The sequence below is a fragment of the Vipera berus genome (assembly GCF_964194415.1).
Source record: "Vipera berus genome assembly, chromosome: 1".
In the NCBI taxonomy this organism is placed as follows: domain Eukaryota; kingdom Metazoa; phylum Chordata; class Lepidosauria; order Squamata; family Viperidae; genus Vipera; species Vipera berus.
Genome location: NC_138202.1, coordinates 84250552 through 84274411, shown reverse-complemented (window position 1 = coordinate 84274411; position 23860 = coordinate 84250552). Strand labels below are relative to the sequence as shown.

The 23860-nt window shown below is 37.4% G+C and overlaps 1 protein-coding gene across 1 annotated transcript in view; it reads left to right on the top strand.

The window, feature by feature from the left end:
• LDLRAD3 (low density lipoprotein receptor class A domain containing 3) overlaps positions 1 to 23860 on the top strand; it is a 161244-nt gene that overhangs the window by 57769 nt on the left and 79615 nt on the right. Inside the window, exon 2 of the mRNA XM_081314467.1 lies at positions 7410 to 7556. Within this exon, the coding sequence (XP_081170593.1) occupies positions 7410 to 7556 (147 nt within the window). The remainder of the gene's footprint in view (positions 1 to 7409; positions 7557 to 23860) is intronic.

The window sequence follows — 23860 nt, the reverse complement described above, 5'->3', positions numbered from 1 at the left end:
TGAATACTCATTGGAGCTGACAGTTGTTACAAATTGAACAACTAAAATAGTTTGCATGTTATTCATGCTTGCAAGCAGATAGTTGCAACTAAAATAATTATTTCATTAAGAGCAAATAGTGCTGCTCTTATGTAAAAACTGATTTGGAAGAATTCTTTAGTCTTGAGAAAATAAAATGGCCATTAGTTTGCAGATATTATGTGCTTCTACTGCTTGTAGGTATTAGAGGAGGCTTGTCCACAGTTTGTATCAGAAACAGGATTCAATAATGGAGATGGGATAATTGTTCCCTTAAGACCAGTGGTTCTCACCATTTCAGTCTTGGGCCTCTTTCCATTTTCAAAAGGTTGAGGACCCTAAAGAACTTCATCTTATGTGAATTATATCTATTCATACTTAAAGTATTAGAAATTAAAACTGAGTTTAAAAAAATATATTTGACTTTGTGGACTCCCTGAAAGAATCTTGGGAACCCCAGGGGTGTAGGTGTCCCCAGACCACACCTTGGAAACAACTGCTTTAGACTTATTGGAACTTTCTTCTTTTCCTGCATGTCTCAAATCTGTTTTGGAGACTTAGCAAACTTCCTGAAATTGTTGTGGAAGATGGTGGAAGAGGACATCTTATGTGGTACTGGATATAGCTTAAATGTATTTGTTACACTGCATGCAAACTTTTTGAGAAACATCCTTTTAACAGAAAGAAGGTGATGATTGAACATACTGTTTATGCTTTGACAATGAAACATGGGTTGTGTCCTTTCCTGCCAAGTCAAAGCTGATTTAACAAATATTTATGCCTTGATTAATTTCACTAGTCGCTAAAGGCTCCGTGCAATGGGCAGTTATGCTGCAGTTTTGATGTTTGGCATTTTAGTGATATTTCCAGGGTAACTTGAAGGGCTGTTTAGCTCTGCTTACCTGTTCACTGGTATACAAGAAGATAAACATATTGCCTAAAAAGGGCTGTGGATCAAATTTTATTTGGGAACAGTGTGATGCTTTGTAGGAATTGTAGGAAACATTTTAGGATAACTTTTATTTATTTTGGTTATTTAAGAATATCAAATCTATATACGACTAAAACTCTTGTGTCTGAGGATAAAGGTTCATTCTCCTAGCTTGTGGGTTGGTTTCTGAACATTTCGTTGTTACCAGGCTAGATAACATCTTCAGCAAAGTTTAGGGGGTATCAGTGTCAGTGTTTGGTTTATAAGGGCTGCAGATGTCGGTGTGTCAAATGAGGGTCTTGTGATGGGTCAGTTGTGAGTCATCAGTGAGAGGCTTGTGATGGGTCTTGTGATGGGAGGTTACATCAGGTCAGGATCATTGGGAGGTGAACAGCTGGTGAACAAGACCCTCACTTGATACACCTGCACCTGAAGCCCTTATAAACAGAAGAAAACTAACACTGACATCCCCTAAACTCTGCTGAAAATGTTACCTAGCCTGGTAATGAAACATTTTGGAAACCAACCCACAAGCTCAGAGAACAAACCTTCACCTTGATCCTACAGCCGAGCTACAGATATTCACCACTATTGCAAACTCTTGTGTCTGTTTGATTGTTTGTAACCTTCAATTGGCAAAATGGTGATTCATAGAACAACATTTTTTGAAGAAATATACCGTATTTTTCGGACCATAAGACGCACCCGACCATAAGACGCACCCAGTTTTTAGAGCAGGAAAACAAGAAAAAAAATATTCTGAACCAAATAGTACCAGTATACTAAAATATTTATTATAATAAAGCAAAATACCGTAATGTTTAACAGTGTAAACTCAACAGTGGTGTTAAGAACCATCATCATTTCCATTAACAAATGAGGAAAGACTTAGAGGCTGAAGCACTTTTCTAGTTTTCTGGAAACCCTAAAAACTCATCATCACTAGTGTCAGAATTTATGAAGCTCTGTTGCTCACAATCACCTATATCACTTCCTTCGATATTTTCATATATGACATTATCTTCAGTTCCATCTAAGGCATTGCTAATGCCACATTTTTTGAGAGAGAGAGTGAAAGGAAGGAAGGAAGGAAGGAAGAGAGAGAGAGAGTGAAAGGAAGGAAGAAAGAAAGGAAGGAAGGAAAAAAGAGTGAAAGGAAGGAAGGAAGGAAGGAAGGAAGGGAGGGAGGGAGAGAGAGAGTGAAAGGAAGGAAGAAAGGAAGGAAGGAAGAGAGAGAGAGTGAAAAGAAGGAAGGAAGAAAGGAAGGAAGGAAGAGAGAGAGAGTGAAAGGAAGGAAGGAAGAGAGAGAAAGAGAGTGAAAGGAAGGAAGGAAGAGAGAGAGAGAGAGTGGAAGGAAGGAAGAAAGGAAGGAAGAGAGAGTGAAAGGAAGGAAGGGAGAGAGAGTGAAAGAAAGAAAGAAAGAATCCGTCCTGCTCTTTTCCGCTGGGAGCCCGCAAACGTGTGAATTACCGGTAGCTCTCCTCGAACGCACACTTCTCCCACGGCACAAGAACAACCCTCACGATTCTTTCTCTACGCACCCTGCCCTCGCCGCGTTGGGAACCTGCATTTCTATTGGCTGGTCGGCAGCTCAGCGTGCCGGCTTCCCCACCCTCACCCTCCACCCAGTGGGTTGCGTGTCTCGGTGCACGTGTATACGCAGCAGGGCTGCGTTGAGAGGCGAGGAAGGAGAGGCGAGGAATGGGGGGGCGAAGTGCTTGGGGGGAAAGGAAGAAAAGATGCATTAGAAACAAAGAACTTATTTGCCGCCCTTCCCCCACCCCGCCAGGATGAGAAGCTGCTTTCTTGCAGGGGTTTTGAATGCACTTCAGCTGCTGGCCAAAATTTAAGGTACCAATAGTTTCTTTTCCCTGAATAGGTTTTCTAAGACGCCAAAGCAATTTCAAACAATTATTACTCTTGCAAATGGGAAATCACTTCTGATAAACTTCGCCAAGAAACCTGCAGGGACAACTTCTTACGGCTTTGCTGGGGCAAGTCTCCAGCAATACGAAACTGGAGAATTATTGGGATTTGGCCTATGAGGTTTAGTTTAGCAAAAACTATTTCTTTAGCAGCGAAGTAAAAGGAAGAAAATGGGCGCGCGCGGGGAGGGGCGGAGAATTCCGCATCTTCATTCAATCACATCTCTCCAATGGAGCTGATGGACGGTGTTGACTGAACGGGAGACAAGAGTTTTCGCTTACCTTCGGACCATAAGACGCACCTCATTTTCCCCCCCACTTTTTTGGGGAAAAAGTGTGTCTTATGGTCCGAAAAATACGGTACCTCAAATGGGGTAACATATAGAATACATCCAAAATCTGTGGCCCATTACTCCAGTGGGATTGAAATTTGGCAAAGTTGTGGCTGCTTCATTATTGCCATGCTGCCGGTGTGCTGCTATAGTCAACTAAAGCCATGTGATCTTCATTTCGAGTGTTCCCTACCAGCTTCCCATAAGGAAAATAAATGGGGAAGCCAGTCAGAAGTCCTAGGCTGCTGCTGGGTGGGTGGGGGAATGAGGGTGTGCAGGCAAGGCACAGCATGGGTAGGGCAGGAGTGACAAGGTGTAAGGAAGGTGCAGCACATATCTGGGAGGATTTTGAGGGACGGTGTGTGAGACGTGCTGCGAGGTTGAAGGAGACTGAATGGGGGATATGGGAAAGGTGGACATAGTTCAAAGAGGCTGAATGAGAGGGGCCATGCAGATCAGGGAGCTTATGCAGGGGTGCAATGCAAGTTGGAGAGAATGCATATTGTTGCAAGGGGATGCACAAGGAGGGACAGGGAAGGTCTGGAAGGTTGTGCAGGATTGTGCAAGAGGTAGGTAAGGAAATATCTCTGAAACAATGACCAAGAGATCACAGGCTGTCTGGTGATATACATCTGACCAAGAATTTATAGTGCCTTGGTAAGGCCACACCTGGAATACTGCATCCAGTTTTGGTCACCACAATGTAAAAAAGATGTCGAGACTCTAGAAAGGGTACAGAGAAGAGCAACAAAGATGATTGGGGGACTGGAGGCTAAAACATATAGGGAACGGTTGCTGGAATTCGGTATGTGTAGTTTAACGAAGAGAAGGGTGAGGGGTGACATGATAGCAGTGTTTCAATATCTCAGGGGCTGCCATAAAGAAGAGGGAGTCAAGCTATTTATTCTCCAAAGCATTTGAAGGCAGGACAAGAAGCAATGGATGGAAACTAATCAAGAAGCAACCTAGAAATAAGGAGAAATTTCCTGATAGAACAATTAAGAAGTTCTGAATGGAAATGTTTAAAAAGAGATTGAGCAACTATTTGTCTGAAATGGTACAGGGCTTCCTACCTGAGCAAGGGGTTGGACTAGAAGACCTCCAACAACTCTGTTATTCTATACTATTCTATTCTAATTAGTAGAATAGAATAGAGCTGGAAGGGACCTTGGAGGTCTTCTAGTCCAGACCCCTGCTCAAGCAGGAGAACGTATACCATCTCAGACCATGTCTAGCCTTTCCTTAAAAACCTCCAGTGGTGGGGCACCCACAATTTCTGAAGATAAGTTGTTTCACTAGTTAATTGTCTTCACTGTTAGGAGATTTCTCCTTAATTCCAGGTTGCTTCTCTCCTTGGTTAGTTTCTAACAATTGTTTCTTTGGGGAGTAATTTGACCCCCTCTTCTTTGTGGAAGCCCCTCAAATACTGGAATACTACTATCATACTACTATCTTTTTTTCTTTAGACTAGCCAAACCCAAGTCCTACAGCCGTTCTTCATATGTTTTAGTCTCAAAGTCCTACAGCCCATATGTTTTAGTCTCCAGGCCTTTGATCATCTTAGTTGCTGTTTTCTGAACTTTTTCCAAAGTCTCAACATCTTTTTTGTAGCACAGTGACCAAAATTGGTTGCAGTATTCCAGATGTGGTCCTACTAAGGTTTTATAAGCTATACTAATACTTCGCGTGATCTTGATTCTATGCCTCTGTTTATACAACCCACGATTGTATTAGCTTTTTTGGCTGCTGCTGCACACTGCTGGCTCATAGTCAAGTGATCATCCACTAGGACTCCAAGGTCCCTCTCACAAGCTCTCCCTGAGCTTGTCTTCTGGGATGTTGGCTATTCCTGCCAGTTTAGTATCATCTGCAAATTCCCTCATATAAGTCATTTATGAAGATATTGAAGAATATTTGGCCTAAGACAGAGCCTTGTGGCACCCCAGTGCTTACTTCTGTCCATGTGGATGTAGTACATTGAGGACTACACATTGCATACGTTTTGTCAGACAGCTACAAATCCCTCTGGTGGGGATGTTGACTATTCCACATTTTTCTAGCTTACCAAGAAGTAGGTTGTGGTCTACTTTGTCAAATGCCTTACTGAAATCTAAGTATACTATGTCCACAGCATTTCGCTGGTCTACTAGTTTAGTCACTTTATCAAAGAATGAAATACGTTTGGTTTGGCATGATCTGTTTTTAACCAATCCGTGCTGGCTACTAGTTATAACTTTGTTTGCTTCTAGTTGTTCACAGATCTGTTTTTTTATTATCTTTTCCAGGATATTTCCAGGTATTGTTGTTAGACTGATTGGTCTGTAATTTCCTGGGTCTGTTTTTTTTTCTATTCTTGAAGATGGAAACCACATCAACCCTTTTCCAATCCTCAGGTACTTCCCCAGTGCTTTAGGATTTTTGAAAGATGTGGTACAATGATTCTGAGATAACATCTGCCAGCTCCTACAGAACTCTGGGATGTAATCTGCTGGGTCCCAGTGATTTATATTCGTCAAGGTCGGATAGGTCTTACCATTTTCTTGCTTATTTTATTTTTTATTTCTAGTTTGTCTTTTTGCAGTAGTGTTTTTGGTACGTTGGGCTATAATTTTTTTTTGTATGAAGACTGATGCAGAGAATGAGCTAAGCAGCTCTGCTTTCTCCCTACTGCTTGTTACTTCCTCGCCATCTTCACTCTTGAGTGGACCTACTGTTTCCTTGACTTTTTTCTTGTTATTAATATGTTAAAGAAACTTCTTGTATTGTTCTTGACTTCTATTGCAAGTCTTTGTTCATTCTGAGCCTTTGCTTTTCTGACTTCATCTTTGTATGTTCTGCTGTCTGCTGATAATCAGCCTTAGTTATGTGCCCCTCTTTCCATTTTTTGTACTTGTCCTTTTTGTCTTTCAGTTTGTCAGAGAGATCTTTATGCAGCCATGAGGGTATCTTCTTGACTTTCTTGTTTTTCTTTTTCAGTGGTATTGTGCTGGACGGGCTTTTATGATTGCATTTTTCAGATTTTCCCACGCTTCTTGGGTTGTTTTCCCCTTTAGGATTTTCATCCATGGAATCTTTCCTAGGTTCTCTCTGAGTTTGTTAAAATCAGCTCTTTTAAATTTTAAGACACTGGTTGGGTTATTTTCTTTTGCTTGTGTTTTCATTATATTGAATTCCAGTATGATGTGCTCACTTTCACCCAAGGTTCTGGCAACTTTCACTTCCTCCATGATCATTATTTTTAAACTGATTATTATTTTTTAGGCATAGCTGATATTTTGGATCTTTGGTTTTCGCTAATCCATAAATAACTGTTCACATTAAGCATGGATAAAAGATCGTTAGTATTATTTTTCCTTTAAGTTTTTAGTTTTAAATCTTTTTCTTTTTTGGACTAAAAAGCTCCCATAACTGCTACTTCAGATAGAAGATTGCATATTAAAATTATTTGATAGACAAACATCCCTTTCTTTTTAAAAATATCCCTAATCTTTATTCCTTAATTCTTAATTTATCTTTTTGTATTTTTGTATAGTAGGTATAAAAAGGGACTTGGTGGCTCAGTGGGTTAGGACGCTGAACTTGTCGATCAGAAGGTTGGCAGTTTGGCGGGTCGAATCCCGAGTGCCGCGTAACAGAGTGAGCGCCTGTTACTCGTCCCAGCTTCTGCCCACCTAGCAGTTCGAAAGCACGTAAAAATGCAAGTAGAAAAATAGGGACCACTATGGTGGGAAGGTAACAGCGTTCCGTGCGCCTTTGGCGTCTAGTCATGCCGGCCACATGACCACGGAGACGTCCTTGGACAAGCGCTGGCTCTTCGGCTTTGAAACGGAGATGAGCACCGGCCCCTAGAGTCGGAAACGACTAGCACGCATGTGCGGGGGAACCTTTACCTTTACCTTTTATAGTAGGTATATCTATAAGCATAATACAAACATCGGTGTTTGGTTTTCCCAATTCATGTTATTATTCAAAGATATACAATTTTGGAATGATAAAATATAAGAGTTTCCTGTAAAGCATAGAAAAAAATGGGAACTTCATAATATTGATTTAAGTCAGGCAGATCAATGCTAATTTTCTGCTCTTTCCACCTTTCTTTCATATATGTTTTTGTCTCACAGTAATATTGGTTCAGATACAAAACTAATTTCTGCATATGTGAACTTGACCTCTTCTTTGTATTTTATCTTTCCTGGTTTACAGAAAGCCAGCTCTTGCCTTGGAATAATTTCACAAATGAATGTAATATTCCTGGAAACTTCATGTGCAGTAATGGACGCTGTATCCCAGGAGCCTGGCAGTGTGATGGGCTGCCGGACTGCTTTGATGAAAGTGATGAAAAGGAATGCCGTGAGTATACTATACTTTGAATAGTGAAGCTTAAACCCACTATATATAATTCAGTGCATCTCAGTGATAATTGATAAAAGAGAGACAGACAAGTTATCCTACAGGATGTGCAGGATTCTAAAGTAACAATAACAATAACTTTCAGTAAGGACTCTCCCAAATGTTATAGGATGGGCAGATTCATTTTGGAGCAGGCTTTAGAGATGATCAGGATGGACTTTAAAGGTGATTTGCAACACTTTGAATGAAATTAGAAGTTCACTGGCATCAGTAGAGCTTCTGGACTAACAGTGTTACATGGACCAATGTAGATGTGGCCATCATTCAACCCAGGCTAGTAGATGCCGAACCAGTTTAAGCTTCCAGATGGTTTTCAAAGGGAGTGAATTGTGGTAGTACAGTCATGTGGTAGGCATGGGTAATTGTAAGCAACATCTCAAGGAAGGTTTGAATTGAAGCATAAGATGTCATTGGGCATAGGCTGCCTAGGCATGGTCGCACCGTTTGCTCAAGCTAAAGCAGCAAGTCCAGGAGAACTCCCAGACAGTTAACTAGTTCTACATAGGTGGCATCAACCCATAACTATAGATGAACCATCTTTGGAATCAGAAAGCTGTTATTCCAAAAGCTAGAGTTCAGCCTAAGTCTGTTCCTTTCTATCCATACCCTAACAACCTCCTGTTTATATACAACCATCATTTAGTCCTCAACTTGCAGCCATTCATTTAGTGACCATTTGAAGTTTCAGTGGCGCTGAAAAAAGTCACTTATGGCTGTTTTTTACATCCCCATGGTTACGTGATAAAAATTTGGGTGCTTGGCAACTTGTGTGTATTCATGACAAGTTGCAGTATTCTGGGGTCATGTGATCACCTTTTGTCACCTTCTGACAAAGTCCACGGGGAAGTCATTCACTTAACACTAACAACTACAATAATTTACTTAACAACTGTGGCAAGAAAGGTCATCAAATGGGGCAAACCTCATGTAACAACTATCTTACTTAGCAGTTGTTTTGTGCTCAGCTGTGGTTGTAAGAGAAGGGAAATTGATTTGTGTCCTTGATGAATGTTTCCTTCCTCATTAGAAGCATCATTATTTTCTTATTTTTATAGAAAATGGCCCTGAGATTAAGTAAAAGTTATAAACACAATCACCACCACCTGCCCGGAAGAGCTTGCTGAAAAGCACTGTGCTTTTTGTGATTGAGTGGACATTTGAGTGGACAGTCTCAGTTCAAAGTAGAAATGATCAAATATTCCAAGTTTTGTTTCTTAATTTCCATGGATCAAAGCTGCCCTACATTCCTCAAACTGGGAGATGCTTTGCAAGCTATAAAAGTTATCTGCAGGTGACATGTTCTTGTGAAATTGCACTTAGTATTCTGTTGTTCCAGATCTTGTTTACTTGTTAACATAATTATGTCCCCCAAGTTGGTAGACTGAATTTCAACATTAGTATTCTGATAATGATAGCTTCAGACAGCTTCTTGAAGAGCCCTGGTAGCGCAGTTATTAGAATGCAGTATTGCAGGCTAACTCTGCCCACAGTCAGGAATTCGATCCTGACTGGCTCAAAGTTGACTCAACCTTCCATCTTTCTGAGGTTGGTAAAATGAGGACCCAGATTGCTGGAGGCAATATGCAAATAATGCTTACATTATAAACCACCCAGAAAGTGCTGCAACACAGCATGGGGCAATATATAAACCTAAAGCTATATTACTAAATGGCCCTGAGAATAAGTAAAAATTACCAACCCAATCACCACCATTTACCTGGAATAGCTTACTAGTCTATATTTGTATGATCTTTAGTACAGCTGTATAGTGCCTTTGGTTCAATTCTAGAAAAGTGCTTCAGAGGATATAGGGATGCTCCTTAAAGTGCCAGCATCTTACTGATGATTGTGGGGCAGCTGCAGAGATCAGGTATGAAATCCTCACAAAAGTTGCCTGTTCACTTGGAATTCCAGCAACAAAGTTTTTACTTCAAAAGAAGCGTTTGCAAAGGCTTGGTGGACTGAAACACAGACAGGAGTTCAGCCACACCTTACAGAGCTGTTTGACACATTTTTATATCCTATCCCCGACGCAGATTCCCCCTCCCCTATCGCACTCAACGCCCCTTCCCTAATCATCCAATAAACTTTACGGACCACCTAAAACCACTGTCCTTCCCATGTTCCAGGAAGCCCCTTTGTCCATATCCTATCTTTTACCATCTAATTTTCTGTTACCACAGTCTGTCTCCTATAGTTGTTTCAATATTTCCTCTTACAATTTGTAACTTCTGCTTTTCACATTTGTACCTGTCAATACTTAGATAAAATATTATTTCTGATCTTCAGTTGGCTTCTGCTTCAACTTTAGACTCATTAGAAATTTCTGAATAATACTTTTATTCCTTTCACACACACACACACACACACACACACACATATGTGTGTGTGTGTATGTGTGTATGTATATATATATGTGTGTGTGTATATATATGTATGTATGTATATGTATGTATGTATGTATGTATGTATGTATGTATGTATGTATGTATATATCTCCCCCTCTTGTGTGGGATGGATATATATCTATATATATCTATATCTAGCTATCTAGCTATCTATCTAGCTATACATATACATACACACACACACACACACACACACACACACACCACACAAGAGGCTTTTTACTTCTGTTTTCATATAACTTCTTTATTTCCTCTATTGCATGATATTGCCCTCATGAAAGTAGAGAATTAATAAAGTGTTCCAAACAGAATTTATGTTTTGCTTATGAATGAATCAGCAAGTGGCTTGGCAGTGGACACAAACTACATATTGTTTTGTCACTGAGAGTAAAATGGAATCCAGTAGAATTCTGATGGGAGAGAAAACACTGTAACTGCTGATAAAATCTTAAACAGTTGTAAAACCTTAGTTCATAAAACTGATTTCTTCAGTTGAATCAATTTAAATCTTGAGATTGTTAACTGATGTTCATGGAGAATTACATGTTATTTCTTTTCCCCCCAAGATGGATTAGATTATTGAAATATTTTAGCCAGGTCATTTTTATTTCACCCATGCAGAGATAATCATCCTGTTCTTTTTTCATCTTTCCTTATCTTTGGATAGTAGCATAGCAAAATTCACGAATAAATTTGAACAAAAGTAAAGGGAAAAGAACCTTTGAGCAGGTGATTAATTTCCTGTGCTATCCTACATTGACAGAGGAGCTAAAAGAAACAAAGGGAAAAAAATAGAAGACTGCCTTTATAGTTTCTGGTTCAAGTTACTGTGAAGGGCTGCAGACTGTAATTTCTTTTTATATGAAACCTGTCTCCATATATAAGGGTGACTTAATTTACCTTTGAAAATGAAATAATTGATAAGAACTGTAATGATTTATTAAAATAAGTGAAGGGGAAAAATAAGTCCACTGCTAACATGGCACAAAAGAATGAATATAGTGAACTAAATAAAAAAAAAATCCTATATGCCCATAAAACTTGTAAAATATGAATACTGTGGTTGTAGTCTCCAATTGGAAAAGAGCATTTCACTTCTGTGTACCACAGATAAGAAAGCCCTGTTTTGAATATGGTTATTCACATTCTCTCTCTCACAGACAGACAGACCGACAGACAAACGTTTCCTTACCCTAACTAGCTAACATCATCAGTGCTAGTGCTAAAATATGAATCTTGGACAACAAATGTTCGTTATCTCTAATTTAACTAGCCATATAGTTTTCTATTTCTATGAATAAAATGGACTGGCCACAAAAGAGGTTTGTGTGAAGTGTGACTGATGATGTTACCTAGCATCTGCAAGCAAACAACCAAGCAAGTTCAGAGAGGACCAAGGGCTCCGCAGTTCAACTCTGAACTACATATATTCTCTTCTATTGGATATTTTTGTACGCATCTGTTTTACAAAATAATCTTGGCATGCAGCAATACTTAATTGTCAGTTTTTCCAGGCAAACCAGACAGAAAACACAACTTTACCGTGAACCATACATTAGCATAATCTTGCAAATCTGAAGGTACAAATCTGCTGCGGCCACTTGCCTGATCAATTTGGGCTGGTCCTTCTTAATTTTTTTCTTCTCACTATTAAGCCACTAGGGGCTCCTCCCACTCCTGTCTAATTGTTTCCTAAGCAGCATCTCTTCTTCGAGTTCCTCAAGGTCATTCTCACGTAACGTTAGTTTAATTATATGAAAGATCAGTTAAGAGGTCCTTTTTGTTTCTTTCTTAAGAAAATTTAATTTTAAAAGTAGCTTATATGACTGCATGAATATTTAAATCTGCACCTGCTGTGAGTCACTCTTATGACTCAGGTGGCATACAAGTCAAATAAATAAATGTACAATTTCTCTCCCCTGTTCTTGCACTAGACACTTTAGCAGGACTTTCAACAATACGGAACTCAGCAGCATTATTTTCAATTCACTCATGAGAAGTGAAATCCTTCTGAGAAAATTTAAATTTTCGTTTGTACTCTAAACCTGTCTGTTAAAAATGTTGATAAGTGTTGAAGTCATATAAAAGGTTTTAACAACATCCTGGAAAAGGGATTCCTAATTAAGTTTAAGTCTCATTAGTAGTTATTCTTTTCTAATGTACGGCATAGTGTACATGATGTTTTGAGAAATGTACAAATGGTAATCATAAAATAATACTTCAAATATTGACAGTAAATATTCCTAAAATATTATTTTATTCAGGAAATGTCAATCTGTAAGGGTCCCCATAGGGTCCTTAGTGCTCTCTGAGCTTGGTGGTTTTCTTGCAAATGTTTCATCAACATCACGGACCTTACTGTTCAATTCTGAGCTACAGATATTTTTTTTCTATCATTATAAAGATCTTCCTTTGTCCAGTGTGCAGTTCCCACACCAGGGAGAGGCAGGACATTCCTATTCAAATAAAAAGACGATATAACAGGTAGTATCTCTTACAGCTTCTTGTATTGCTTAGCACACATCTTCAGAGATTGGGTGCTTAGTTCCCTATTTTTCCCATATTACTACCCTATGTAAGCTGTCTTAGTGTCTCCTGGTACTCACTGAAATAAAGACTTTCCTATCTTTTCTATATAAATGTTGAGGTGACTACTTGTAGCACTTGAAGTCACGGAAGCATGTAATCCTAATTATTGCTTTATATGTTATGAAAACTATTTTTAGAAAGATGACTGGCCTGGAAAGCTTTCTGACAAATAGATTGATGGAGCTGTTTTTGCTTTAAGGTCCATTCTGGCCTTGCCAATTAGGCGTTTGTCCATTCATGCTGAGTGTATTAGTTGGTAGTAAATGAGGGGAAGGAAGGGAATTGCCGGAAACTCTATGAGTCTGTGTGTACCATGCAAACAAAAATTAGAAAGTATGAAAGGAGGGAAACGTCATCCTTGGGACAAAGAGATTTAAAATGTTTAATATCTTTAGACAGTGCTTTTTTTGTAAAAGAAAAAGGTGCCGGAACTCACACATGTCATACAACCTACCTTGCCTACTCCAGAAGGTTCTATCCAAAAAAGGTGCCGGAACTCCGTTCTGAGCATTCTATGAGGGAAAAAAGCCCTGTCTTTAGAAATACTGAAACATCATTTAGTTTTTTATGTTTGCTAATAAATAACTATGAAACACTAGGTGGTTTCTCTCTCCAGAATCCCTGCTGTAAATCACGCAGTGTTTAGTAGGTAAGTCTTGTCATCAACTTCACTGGGAGCTGGATTCTGACCGGCCTGCCATATTTAATTTCCCTTTGAGCTCTTGGGGTTTTCTTTATTCCCTGCCCTGATCAACTGTAATCTTCATCTGTCTAAAATAATCGAATAATATGTGAGCATTGAAAGTAGCTTTTGTCGGCTAATGAGCAACAGCTACTTAGAGAATTGATAGGTTGCTGCTTTTATCAGCTAACAAGGAGCAGATGGTGCATTTTCAAAGTATGGCATATCATCCTTGCTTACTGCCTGACATGATAACAAGCCAAATTTAAAGTTTTACCAAATATCCAGACACATCTGATTATCTCCCCCACAACACAGACACACTGCACACTTATACACATGCACACTTTTGGGGGGGGTGTTAGGTGGGAAGAACCTTTTCTGCTAGTTCCATGTGCTTTCAGAAATTTGTCTGTAAATCAACACTGACACCCAGTGTCTAGTTTCACTCATTTTGTGTTTTATGACCATTCTATTTACGCATTAGGACAGCCAGCCAAAATTAGCTAATTGTCTTATACTTCATTCTTCATGGCAAGATATAAACATGGAAGTATTTGTACCCCGAAGATGCTTTTTCACGAGGCAACTGGATTTTCTTGTTTTTCTTTGAAGATGTTTCACTTCTCATCCAAGACGTTTCTTCAGCTCTGACTGGGTGGTGGGGAATGAAAGATTTATATATGAAGGACTTATATGTGTACAAATATGAAGTATTTGTACATTTCTTTATTACAAAGCTAAAATTGGAACCTGAAAAATATTTATTTATTTATTACATTTATATGATTGCCCATCGCACAAAAAGTGACTGGGTAAATTCAAAAATTATCCAAAACAATAAATATAAATATATTTATACATAAATATAAAACAATCATTATTTTAAAAAAACAAGTCACTATTAAAATATAAAAAACCGCAAGGCACTAGAGAGAAAGAATATTAATCGGAGTAATGAAGCCATGTTAGAATTTCACCAATCCACTGGAACCCTGAGACCTAATGATATAGCCAGGTGTTGAAGGAATTCTGGAATGTTACAGGGATGGAACTAATCCCATTTCAGGAGGGAGAATGTTCTCTAAGGTGGACACTGCTACAGAGAAGGCTTGAGACTTCCCTGCAACATACCTTCTGCAGTATACCAGAACTTGTGAAATGGACAGATATAATCAGGGAGAGGCATCCCTCACATAACCTGGCCCCATGCCATTAAGGGTTATAAACCTTTAAGCCAGCACCTTGAATTGGATCCAGAAGCAAACTGGCAAATCAATGCAGTTCAGGGAACAGAGATGTATGTGTTCTGTTGTAGAAGCACATATACGTAATTGCCTACACATTGCATTCTGGATGAAGCTTTCAGATACTTTTCAAGAGCAACCCCATGGAGAGTGCATTACAGGAGTCCAATCGGGAGTTGACAAGGGCATGAGTGATTGTGAGCAGAGCCTCCTAATCTAGGTTTGGGCATAACTGGTGTGCAACGTGAAGCTGTGCGAAGGCCCTCCTAGCCACGATTACCACTTGCTTTTCCTCTGCATATCCCTGCAAGAGGTTCTTCAAGTACTGTTCTACCCAACAGGGCTTGTATCACTGAAACAAGGCAGCAGGGTAGCTACCTGCGGACCCAGTAATGACAAAAAAGTACTGATGCTTTGCTACCTTACTGCCATAAGGGAGACCATAATAGCGGCACTAATCCATGTTCAATTAAGCTTGTTCTTTCTTGAGTGGGCCTTCAAGCAGGTCTTATATCCAGTAATAAGATTCTATGAATAATCAAAGGCAATGAAAATTAATAGTTAATGCATGGCATAATGGATTGGCTGCTTTTAAGGAGGGGTTCATGTGCTCGGTTGAGATTCTGGGGTCTTGTGTCATGCATATGGTACTGCTGATGCCACCTGTCATCAGTCACCTGTGGGTTCATTAGTTTGAAAGTAAAAAAGAAAGATTTGCAAACCAGATGCCACCTACCATATTTACTTGTTGGTAAGCCAAAACTGTTTTTGAGGATGTATTTTGCGACCTAAAATTTTCAGCTTATCCATGAATATACGGTTTATAGTATTTACAATAGAGCACACATTGCAGAAAATAGAAAGCTGGTTCTTTTTTGGTTGATGATAGTTACTGTGATTGTGTAAATGTAAAAATCCCCCAAAATCTGAAACAAGCAGATGTCACTGAGGAATGTTTGATTCTACCTTTTACTTAAATGCTATGTAAATCCAATAGTCCACGTTCAGTTTCAACATAAAGTATAAGAGTACACACACTGTTCTTCTCACTACAGTAAACTTAACCATTAGTCTGCTCCCCTTCACAACAGAAAGTCCAATTGTGTCTGTGTTATTGGCAAAATCAGAATAATAGAAAAGAACTAACTATATAAGTGAGTATCACGGATGTTAACATAATAAATCAAATATTTGACTGTTATATCAATGTCAACATGATTTTCTCACAATAATTTTTCCCATTCTCAAATTTATATGTGAAAGAAAAAGTACTTATTAACTGAACAGTGGTAGATAGGTGTAGCTGTTTCTAACCATATTCCCCAGTGTATGTATTTTGACCACAGTGTATGTGTTTTGAAAACAGGGATGAAAAGAAAATTAAGTTTGTGAGCAGTTATTCATGGATTCAGACTCGATGTATTCATGGATTCAGACATAGGGAAACATGAGATTTTTGACAATATTATGCCCTGCCTTTCTTAGGGCAATTTGTCAACCCTAGTTATTGTATTCGATTGGCTAGGAGAAATAAGTTCATAATTTACTATCATTCCCATTTAGTTACCTAATACATTGAACTGATATCAGAAACCCTTCTTGATATTCTAAAGAGTCAGTGGAATGAAACTGTTGACTCTGATACATGAAGAGAATACTGTAGGAAGTCAAGATTGAAATTGTAATAATAATTTAACACAATGCTATGTAATTCTCAGAGGAGAATCGTCTGCTGTTTGGGGAAGCAATGCAAAGGGCAAGAAGCCAAAACACAATATTTGGGTTGAATATGAGGCCCTCTATTGACAAAGGATATATTCTACCAAAAGCCAGAGTCTTTGCCATTCCTCAAAGTTTATACACCATTATAATTCATCTTTGTTCATTTTTGTAACTCAGCATAATTCCATATTTCTGTTGCTTTACATTTATTTTTGAAATCTTCCATGCATTTTCCAGATCTTCGGTGTAGGGGGGGGGAATGCCTTAAAGTAAAGTGCATGTTGTCTTTAGCCGTCCTGCTGTGATAATAAAGTAATGTGGTTTAGCAACTCTTTGTTGAGGTATTCTTTTTTGCTAACAACTTTCAAGGTTTCCTCTGGATTTGTGTTATAATGCCTTCACCTTTTTGATTTAAAGACCACCTACCAGGCAACAGAATTCTCATTGTTATTGCTTCCATCTAGAAAAGGTTTTGTTTTCTTAGAAATTTGATGGAGTAGAATTTATTACCGTATATTGTGCAACTTACAGTATGTGCACAACATTATGATTTTTATGGTGCTAATTAGATGCTTTTGTTAACATAAAACTAAGTGAAAATTGGGTCACAGTATTAAAATTCTACTATTACACTCTTGAATATAAGATTTTTAGGATATAAAATTGGCCACACAAAAGTAATTTGCTTAGCTTGATTTAATAAAGTTCTTAGATGCTCTTCCAACCTTTTGTTTTCCCATGGCGGCTTATGTTGTAAAACAGTAATAACTAGTCCCAAGTTATGTTTAAACACCTTGAACAATATCATTTGGAATACCATGAAATAGATGGACTGTTGTATTTAATCTCATGTCTAAGTATCCATTTAACATGCCTTTTTATAAATGTTAATATTCCAGCTTGTGTAAAGCCAGTTCTTCCAGGGTTCTTCCTGGAAAGTGAGGAAACGTAGATATTTTATATGGAGTCAAAGCATCAACAGGTTTCTCCTGTTTGATTGATGTCAGACTCATCTTTCTCTATGCCCCTCCCTCCCTCTCTTTATGAGAAAAGATGTTAAGTACAGCTTTGTTGTCGTGCAATAAATTTCATTGTGACCTTTATGTGAAGTTTATTTTGTATACGGTACAAAATTTTAAGATGTCTCTAGAGGCCAAGATGTGATAGCAATAAGGTTTGAATGAATTGATTGCACCTTGATAGAAACTGATTTTTATCTGGCTCAAGAGTTTTGTCATGTGAGCCACAGGAGGATTCATTCATTAGCGTGAGGGCTGCAATACTGAATTTGTTTTATATCTTAATACAAAAGTCTCTAGTGAGTTCAAAAATATTTATCAAATTTGTAACCTAACTCAATAACAACTTAGGGTAGCATACAATGTTAAAAACAGAGGAGAACAAGAAACAGCAAAAAGGAAAAATAAACAAAGCATCTACAAGGGAAAAAATACCCACCTATACACACACCCAGACAGATATTGAAAATGTATCATGAGTTGTTCTTGAACTTTTTTTCTTAGTACCAAAGTTCAAACTGGCCATGAGTTTGAAACCGCTGATCAAGCCTGTCTCTAAAGAATCCAGGCCTGGAGGCTGGGTAATACAGACAGTCCTTGGCTTACCACCATTAATTCAGTGACTGTTCAAAGTTACATCAGTGCTGAACGAATGGTGGTTATAACTGATCCTCGAATTTCTGCTTGTACTGCCATCCCCATAGCCATGTGATTGTGTTCTGCATGCTTGACAATTGGTTCACACAACTCTTTGTAGTTCCTCTGATCACATGATTGCCCTTTGTGACTTTCCCTGTCTGCTTCCCCAGAAACTCAATGGGGGAAGCTAGCAGGGAAGGCTGCAAGTTGATGGGGTAAGTCTCTCTCATCCATGCGCCCTCTTCTACCCTTCTAGGCTGACATCACACTGGTTATTCATATACCCCTGCATCCCCTCCCTAAGCCTTACTGTGCCAAGGTATCAGCCACCCCTTTATTCCAAGTAGTAACCTAGACTTTGGATGGACTCAGCTCAACAGGGACAACCCACACTTCCTTCTGAAATCTGTTGCTAAGTGAGGAGGCTGTTAAGTGAGTTGTGCACAATTGTTCAAACATTTTTTGCAGCTTTCATCCTGCAACGATACTTTTAACATGATTAAGCAAAACCTGCCTATCCTTGGAAAGTACTTAATAGGTGGATTAAAATGTCAAATCCAGTGTTAAATATCTGGCTGATTGTGTGATGAACTCCAATAATAATTATAAACCTAACAACAAGAAAAATAGCATGTTACTGGCGCTCTTTGAAATCAAACCATATTTTTCAAATATTTTGAAAACAAGTACAATTTTGCCTGTCTCGATAGCATGTTTCTTTACAAAACAAATATGTAACAAATAGTGTGGATTTTTTTTCACATGGAGATTAGATGTACCTCAGAGACAATGTTTATTTTGCAGACAAGTATGGCTGGTTTTAACCGATGTTTCTTCTACATCTCTGATGATATTTACTTCCAATTTTGTTTTTAATTTTGTTTCAGAAAGAATACTTTATCAGATGTTAAATTCAAAATTATCAATGAAAAATGGTTAGCTAAGGATTAGAGTATTTATTAAGGGATTTTTCAGCATTGGTTTTATTCATTGCCTGAGTATTTTGAATTATGCCATTTATGTGTAATTGACAGCATTTGACATCGCAAAAATAAATGTGGTAGAGAGACCACAAGGGTTGCTATTTTATGTGTCATCCTCTTGTGTGAATATTGGAATTATATGTTTAGACATAGCACTTTCTAGGAAAATCTTCATAAAAGTAGTGGTGATAAATAACATAACTGATGGAAATATACTGAATATTCCTAAAAAACATGTCCCATTCAGACATTTTAATCAGGCTCATAAAGCACAAAATATTGATCTTTTCAGAACAAGATATAAACTGACTTTGAAGTTAATTATAAAGTGTGTATTCCATAACTACTTTTTAAGATACAAGGTGAGTTTTTTTAGCTATGGCCCATAGGCTTCCTCCAGATTTTATTGACTATTCTAAATAATACTAATAGCAAAAACAGTTAATACACACCATCATTAATCAACATTGCTTTCTTCACAAACTTACTTATTTTGATAGCATAGGTTTATGAAATTACAATTTGAAAAATGTTTCAGAAATCTTTAAAAAAAATGCTTGTTCTCTTTGTTTCGCTTTTCTCAGGATGGTGTATGATTTGTTAGCGAGAAAGTTATTATTTGCGAACTAATTTACTTAATTTATGATATAAGCTAGAAGATTTTATAAATAGTTTAAAATAAAGATATTCCTTTGACATGCATTTAATATATCTATTTTTAGATAAGTGACAGTAAGGTAGATTTGATTGACTCCTCAGCTAGAACAGAAGCTATGAACACTTACCAACTATTACTTGACAAGCACTGGACTATGCAATGATTCTCTTAAGTGCTGCAGTCTTTGGAAGCAGATTGTGTTTTCTGCTACAGATGAATTCATGAATAAGTCATAAAAGAACTGGTGAAAAATAAACTCTCTTTTTGCGCTGAATGTTGATCTCCAGACAAACTTTAAAACACACATAAGCATGAAAACTAAAAATGCTAATACTTAAAGATAGTAGATTTTCTTTCCTGTTTCCTATTTAATAACACTAATGTGATGTTATGACACTCAAAAGGTAAATCATTATCAGAGTGAAGTAATGTCAGGCTTTACTCTTACCATCCTATAAATTTAGCTCATTTTTTTTTTGCTTCTTAGATAACATTGTAAGCCAGTAGTGTTCACTAGCAAACATACTAATATACTAAGAGAGTGTATATGTGTGTGGGTGTAGATAGGTAGAATTGCTTTCATTAGTAGAATTAGGACAGGTATTATTTTGTCTTCCCCTATTTTTTTAAAAAAAATTTTTTCCAAAAAAATTGTTTTGTCAAGAAATTAGTGTGGTCACAGAAACCGAAGAAAAAGAACAAAAAAAATCTTGTGAGAGAAGAAAAACCACAACAATAAACAAAGGGCTACAACCATTGTTTAAAGAAAGTTACTATCAATCAAGCATCCTTAACCTGATTCTTTTGGAATCCCCAGTCAGCCTGAGCATTTGTAAGAAATAAGCAACAGAAATTCACTTCACATTGAAATCTTTTAGTTCACATTTTAAAAAGCCACATAAATCTGATAGCATAAATACATGACTGGTAGCATATATTTAAAGGATCAAAAGATAGATAAGCAGATAGGATTGTTATTGGTAGTATGAACAGGAGTGTTGTGATGAGATGATGGATATATTTATGCACCCTGTGTGAATCATGAGACTGTTTTTTCAATTTAGTAATTGTTTTAGTTTTTAGTTTTTTTCAATTTAGACATATCAGGGTAGACCTTGAACCATACTTGAAATTGTCTTGAACTTCTGCTCCCATGAAATTTTTATCAATTCTGTTATAGTTCTGTTCTCAGTGGTTATATTAAAGAATAAAAAAGGTAAAGAAGTGGTTTCTCATTTGGGGGCAAATACTCTGGGAACTGAGCCAAAATTATAGTTAGTTCATCTGTATTATCCTTGAAAATCAAATTAATAGGTGAAAATTTTCAAATTCCACGCAATCTTAATGTGTCTCTGCAGAGACAGAGCTGCTGTCTGGCTCATTTGACCATAACACCCCTTATGCTATGATTTATTTACAGACAAGAAGCCAAATTTTGTAATGTGATATGCTAACATTATGGCAAAAAATGGATGAGTTTTCAGTTGGCAGAAAAAAATGTTCCAGCTCTTGTTTAAACTACTTGTGCTATTAGGGTGGAATATTTGAAGTCAACAGACGTCTGCTTTTAGCAGAGTTAAGGAGATAGAAACAGATGTGAAGCTTAGGGCTAAACCAGACATGACATGCAATCATTTATATTTTTCCTTTGCTCATTTTTAACTCCTAGAAGCCTCACAAAGCACTGAATGTGTTGGAAAAAATGACAGAGTTAAAAGGCTGTTTAAATCTTTCCATTATTTTTATTCTGTTCGAAAGAGAATATTCTAAACTAGCTTCTTCATCATGCAGAAAAATAATCTGTATTCATCTCCACACAACCCTGATGAAATATTTCTTAAAGTCTCATATTACCGATTACAGGTCCCTTTATTAGATGTCATAGAAACATATTAAAAATGTAATCCTTCAAAAATGCTTTTTTGTGCATCTGATTTTAATTTACCATATATACTCGCAGATAACCTGAGAAGTTTTTTTATGCCAAAAGACATCCCCTAGATGGGATTTGGCTTATATGTGGGCAGGCTTATCTACAAGCATATATGTTAGATTTTTCTGTGATTTTTTAAAATGTACTCATATTTTCTGTGTATATTCACATATAAGCCTATCTGCATATATATATATGTAGACCTTCATATTTTGAACCAAAATAGCATGAAAAATGTGCCATCTGCAGATAAGCCAATTGTGAAAATTAAAACATAACTAAAATTTTGAGGATTGGATTATCTGCAGATGGCACATTATTCATGGAATTTTGGTTAAAAATATGAAGATTGGCTTATTTATGGATAAACGTATACATGAATATGAATGCGTAGGGAAAAATTACAGGACCCACAGAGAAGATCTCTTTGCTCCGACTCATAGGCCTTTGGGGGCTGCTTTTGTTTGTTTGTAAAAACTACTATGACTTCTATTTTGAACTTTAATTATCCTATTGCCAGTTTATTTATGTGACTTGTTTTAGAATGTTGCTTCTCTGTCCTCTTGCTAGACACAGATTCATAATATTGTAGTTGTAGAAGAGAAAAGCTGAATTGAAAAATAAGATGCTACATATTTGAGTTGCAAAAATCTAGGCAACCATTATTGTTTTGCTGCCAATTAATGCACATCCAGTGTTTACAGAGGCTTACTTATTTTCTTATTTATTTGATGATCTCTAAATGAATGTACCCATAAGAAAGGCTGAGCGCCAAAGAATTGAAGCCTTTGAACTATGGTGCTGGAGAACACTCCTGCGAGTTCCTTGGACTGCAAGGCGATCAAACCGGTCAGTCCTAGAGGAGATCAACCCTGACTGCTCTTTAGAAGGCCAGATCCTGAAGCTAAAACTCAAATACTTTGGCCACCTAATGAGAAGGAAGGACTCACTGGAGAAGAGCCTAATGCTGGGAAAGATTGAGGGCAATAGAAGAAGGGGACAACAGAGAATGAGGTGGCTGGATGGAGTCACTGAAGCAGTAGGCATGAGCTTAAATGGACTCCAGAAGATGGTAGAGGACAGGAAGGCCTGGAGGAATGTTGTCCATCGGGTCGCGATGGGTCGGACACTAACAACAACAACAAAATGAATGTATAAAACAGAAATGGGTATGTTGTCTTTTTCAAAGGAATTGTGCTGATATTTAACATTATGAAATATATTTAAATTAGTGGATCTTACAGAATTTTGGTACATGGAGTACTTGGGTTGGAAAAGAAAACTACCAAAGTACTAGGATTATATTCTAGTCTGGGGAGCATTTTAAAAAAAATCATAGAAGAAGGCATTAACAAATCACTCTCATCCTGTTGCCAACAAAACTGTATGCCTGGCTCCATATAGTCTAAAAGACAAACTTATTGTAAGGTGCTTTAACTAGATCATAAGAAGAACCAAGATATATCAAGACCCTTATGCTGATTTTGCAGGAATTCTTTACAAATATTGTTCCAATAGAGTTTCTGGAATTATTTTTGGACAACCATGTATAGGAGACAATAAGAATAATCTGCTACACTGAAGCAACTTCGAGAACAAAATTATTCCACAAATGGCTATTGCCAAATATCTAAAATTTAATTAAGCTGTGATCCATCAAGGCATTAGTTATCTTTCCAGCTGAGTGCTTACAATGGAGCCTTGTTTTGTTCGTTACTTAAGGAGGTATAGCCTCAGGCCATATTTTGATGTAATTCCAATATATTTAGTGCAGGCTTTCCTAGTTTGGTGCTCTCAATATATTTTGAATTCAGTTTCCATTATTTCAGCCAATATTGCCTTTGAGATTATGGGAGTTGATATCCAATGATCTGGAGGGCATCTGGTTGAGGAAACTGTTAATAGTACAAAATAATTATCTTCTACTGATGATTTCTCACTCAGTATTTGCTCTTTAACATGTCTTGGGAATCTGCTAGAGTTGCTAATATATTTTAGAGAATAAAATACCCAGAATGTCTATTATATTTAGCAAGAATTATGGATTCTTTTAGTTTAGGACTCTTGATTTTTCAGATGAAAACATCTTTTTATTTAAATAAATCTGTAGTAATATTTGTATTAGGAGATGAACTTGAAAGAAACCTTACATTTTAATAGCTTGTTATTGGAAAACTGTGTAATAGTGTAATCTTAAACATTTCTTTTATTTGACCTGAAATTTAAAAATTATGAAGTACAAATTATGAAGTTGAAGGCTGGAGGGGTTCAGATATGGGAATGCTGCCTTAGAACATTATTGGATTTGATTGTCTACCAAAAATTCTAAAACAATGTTTCTAAACCATCAGATGATGTCAAGTT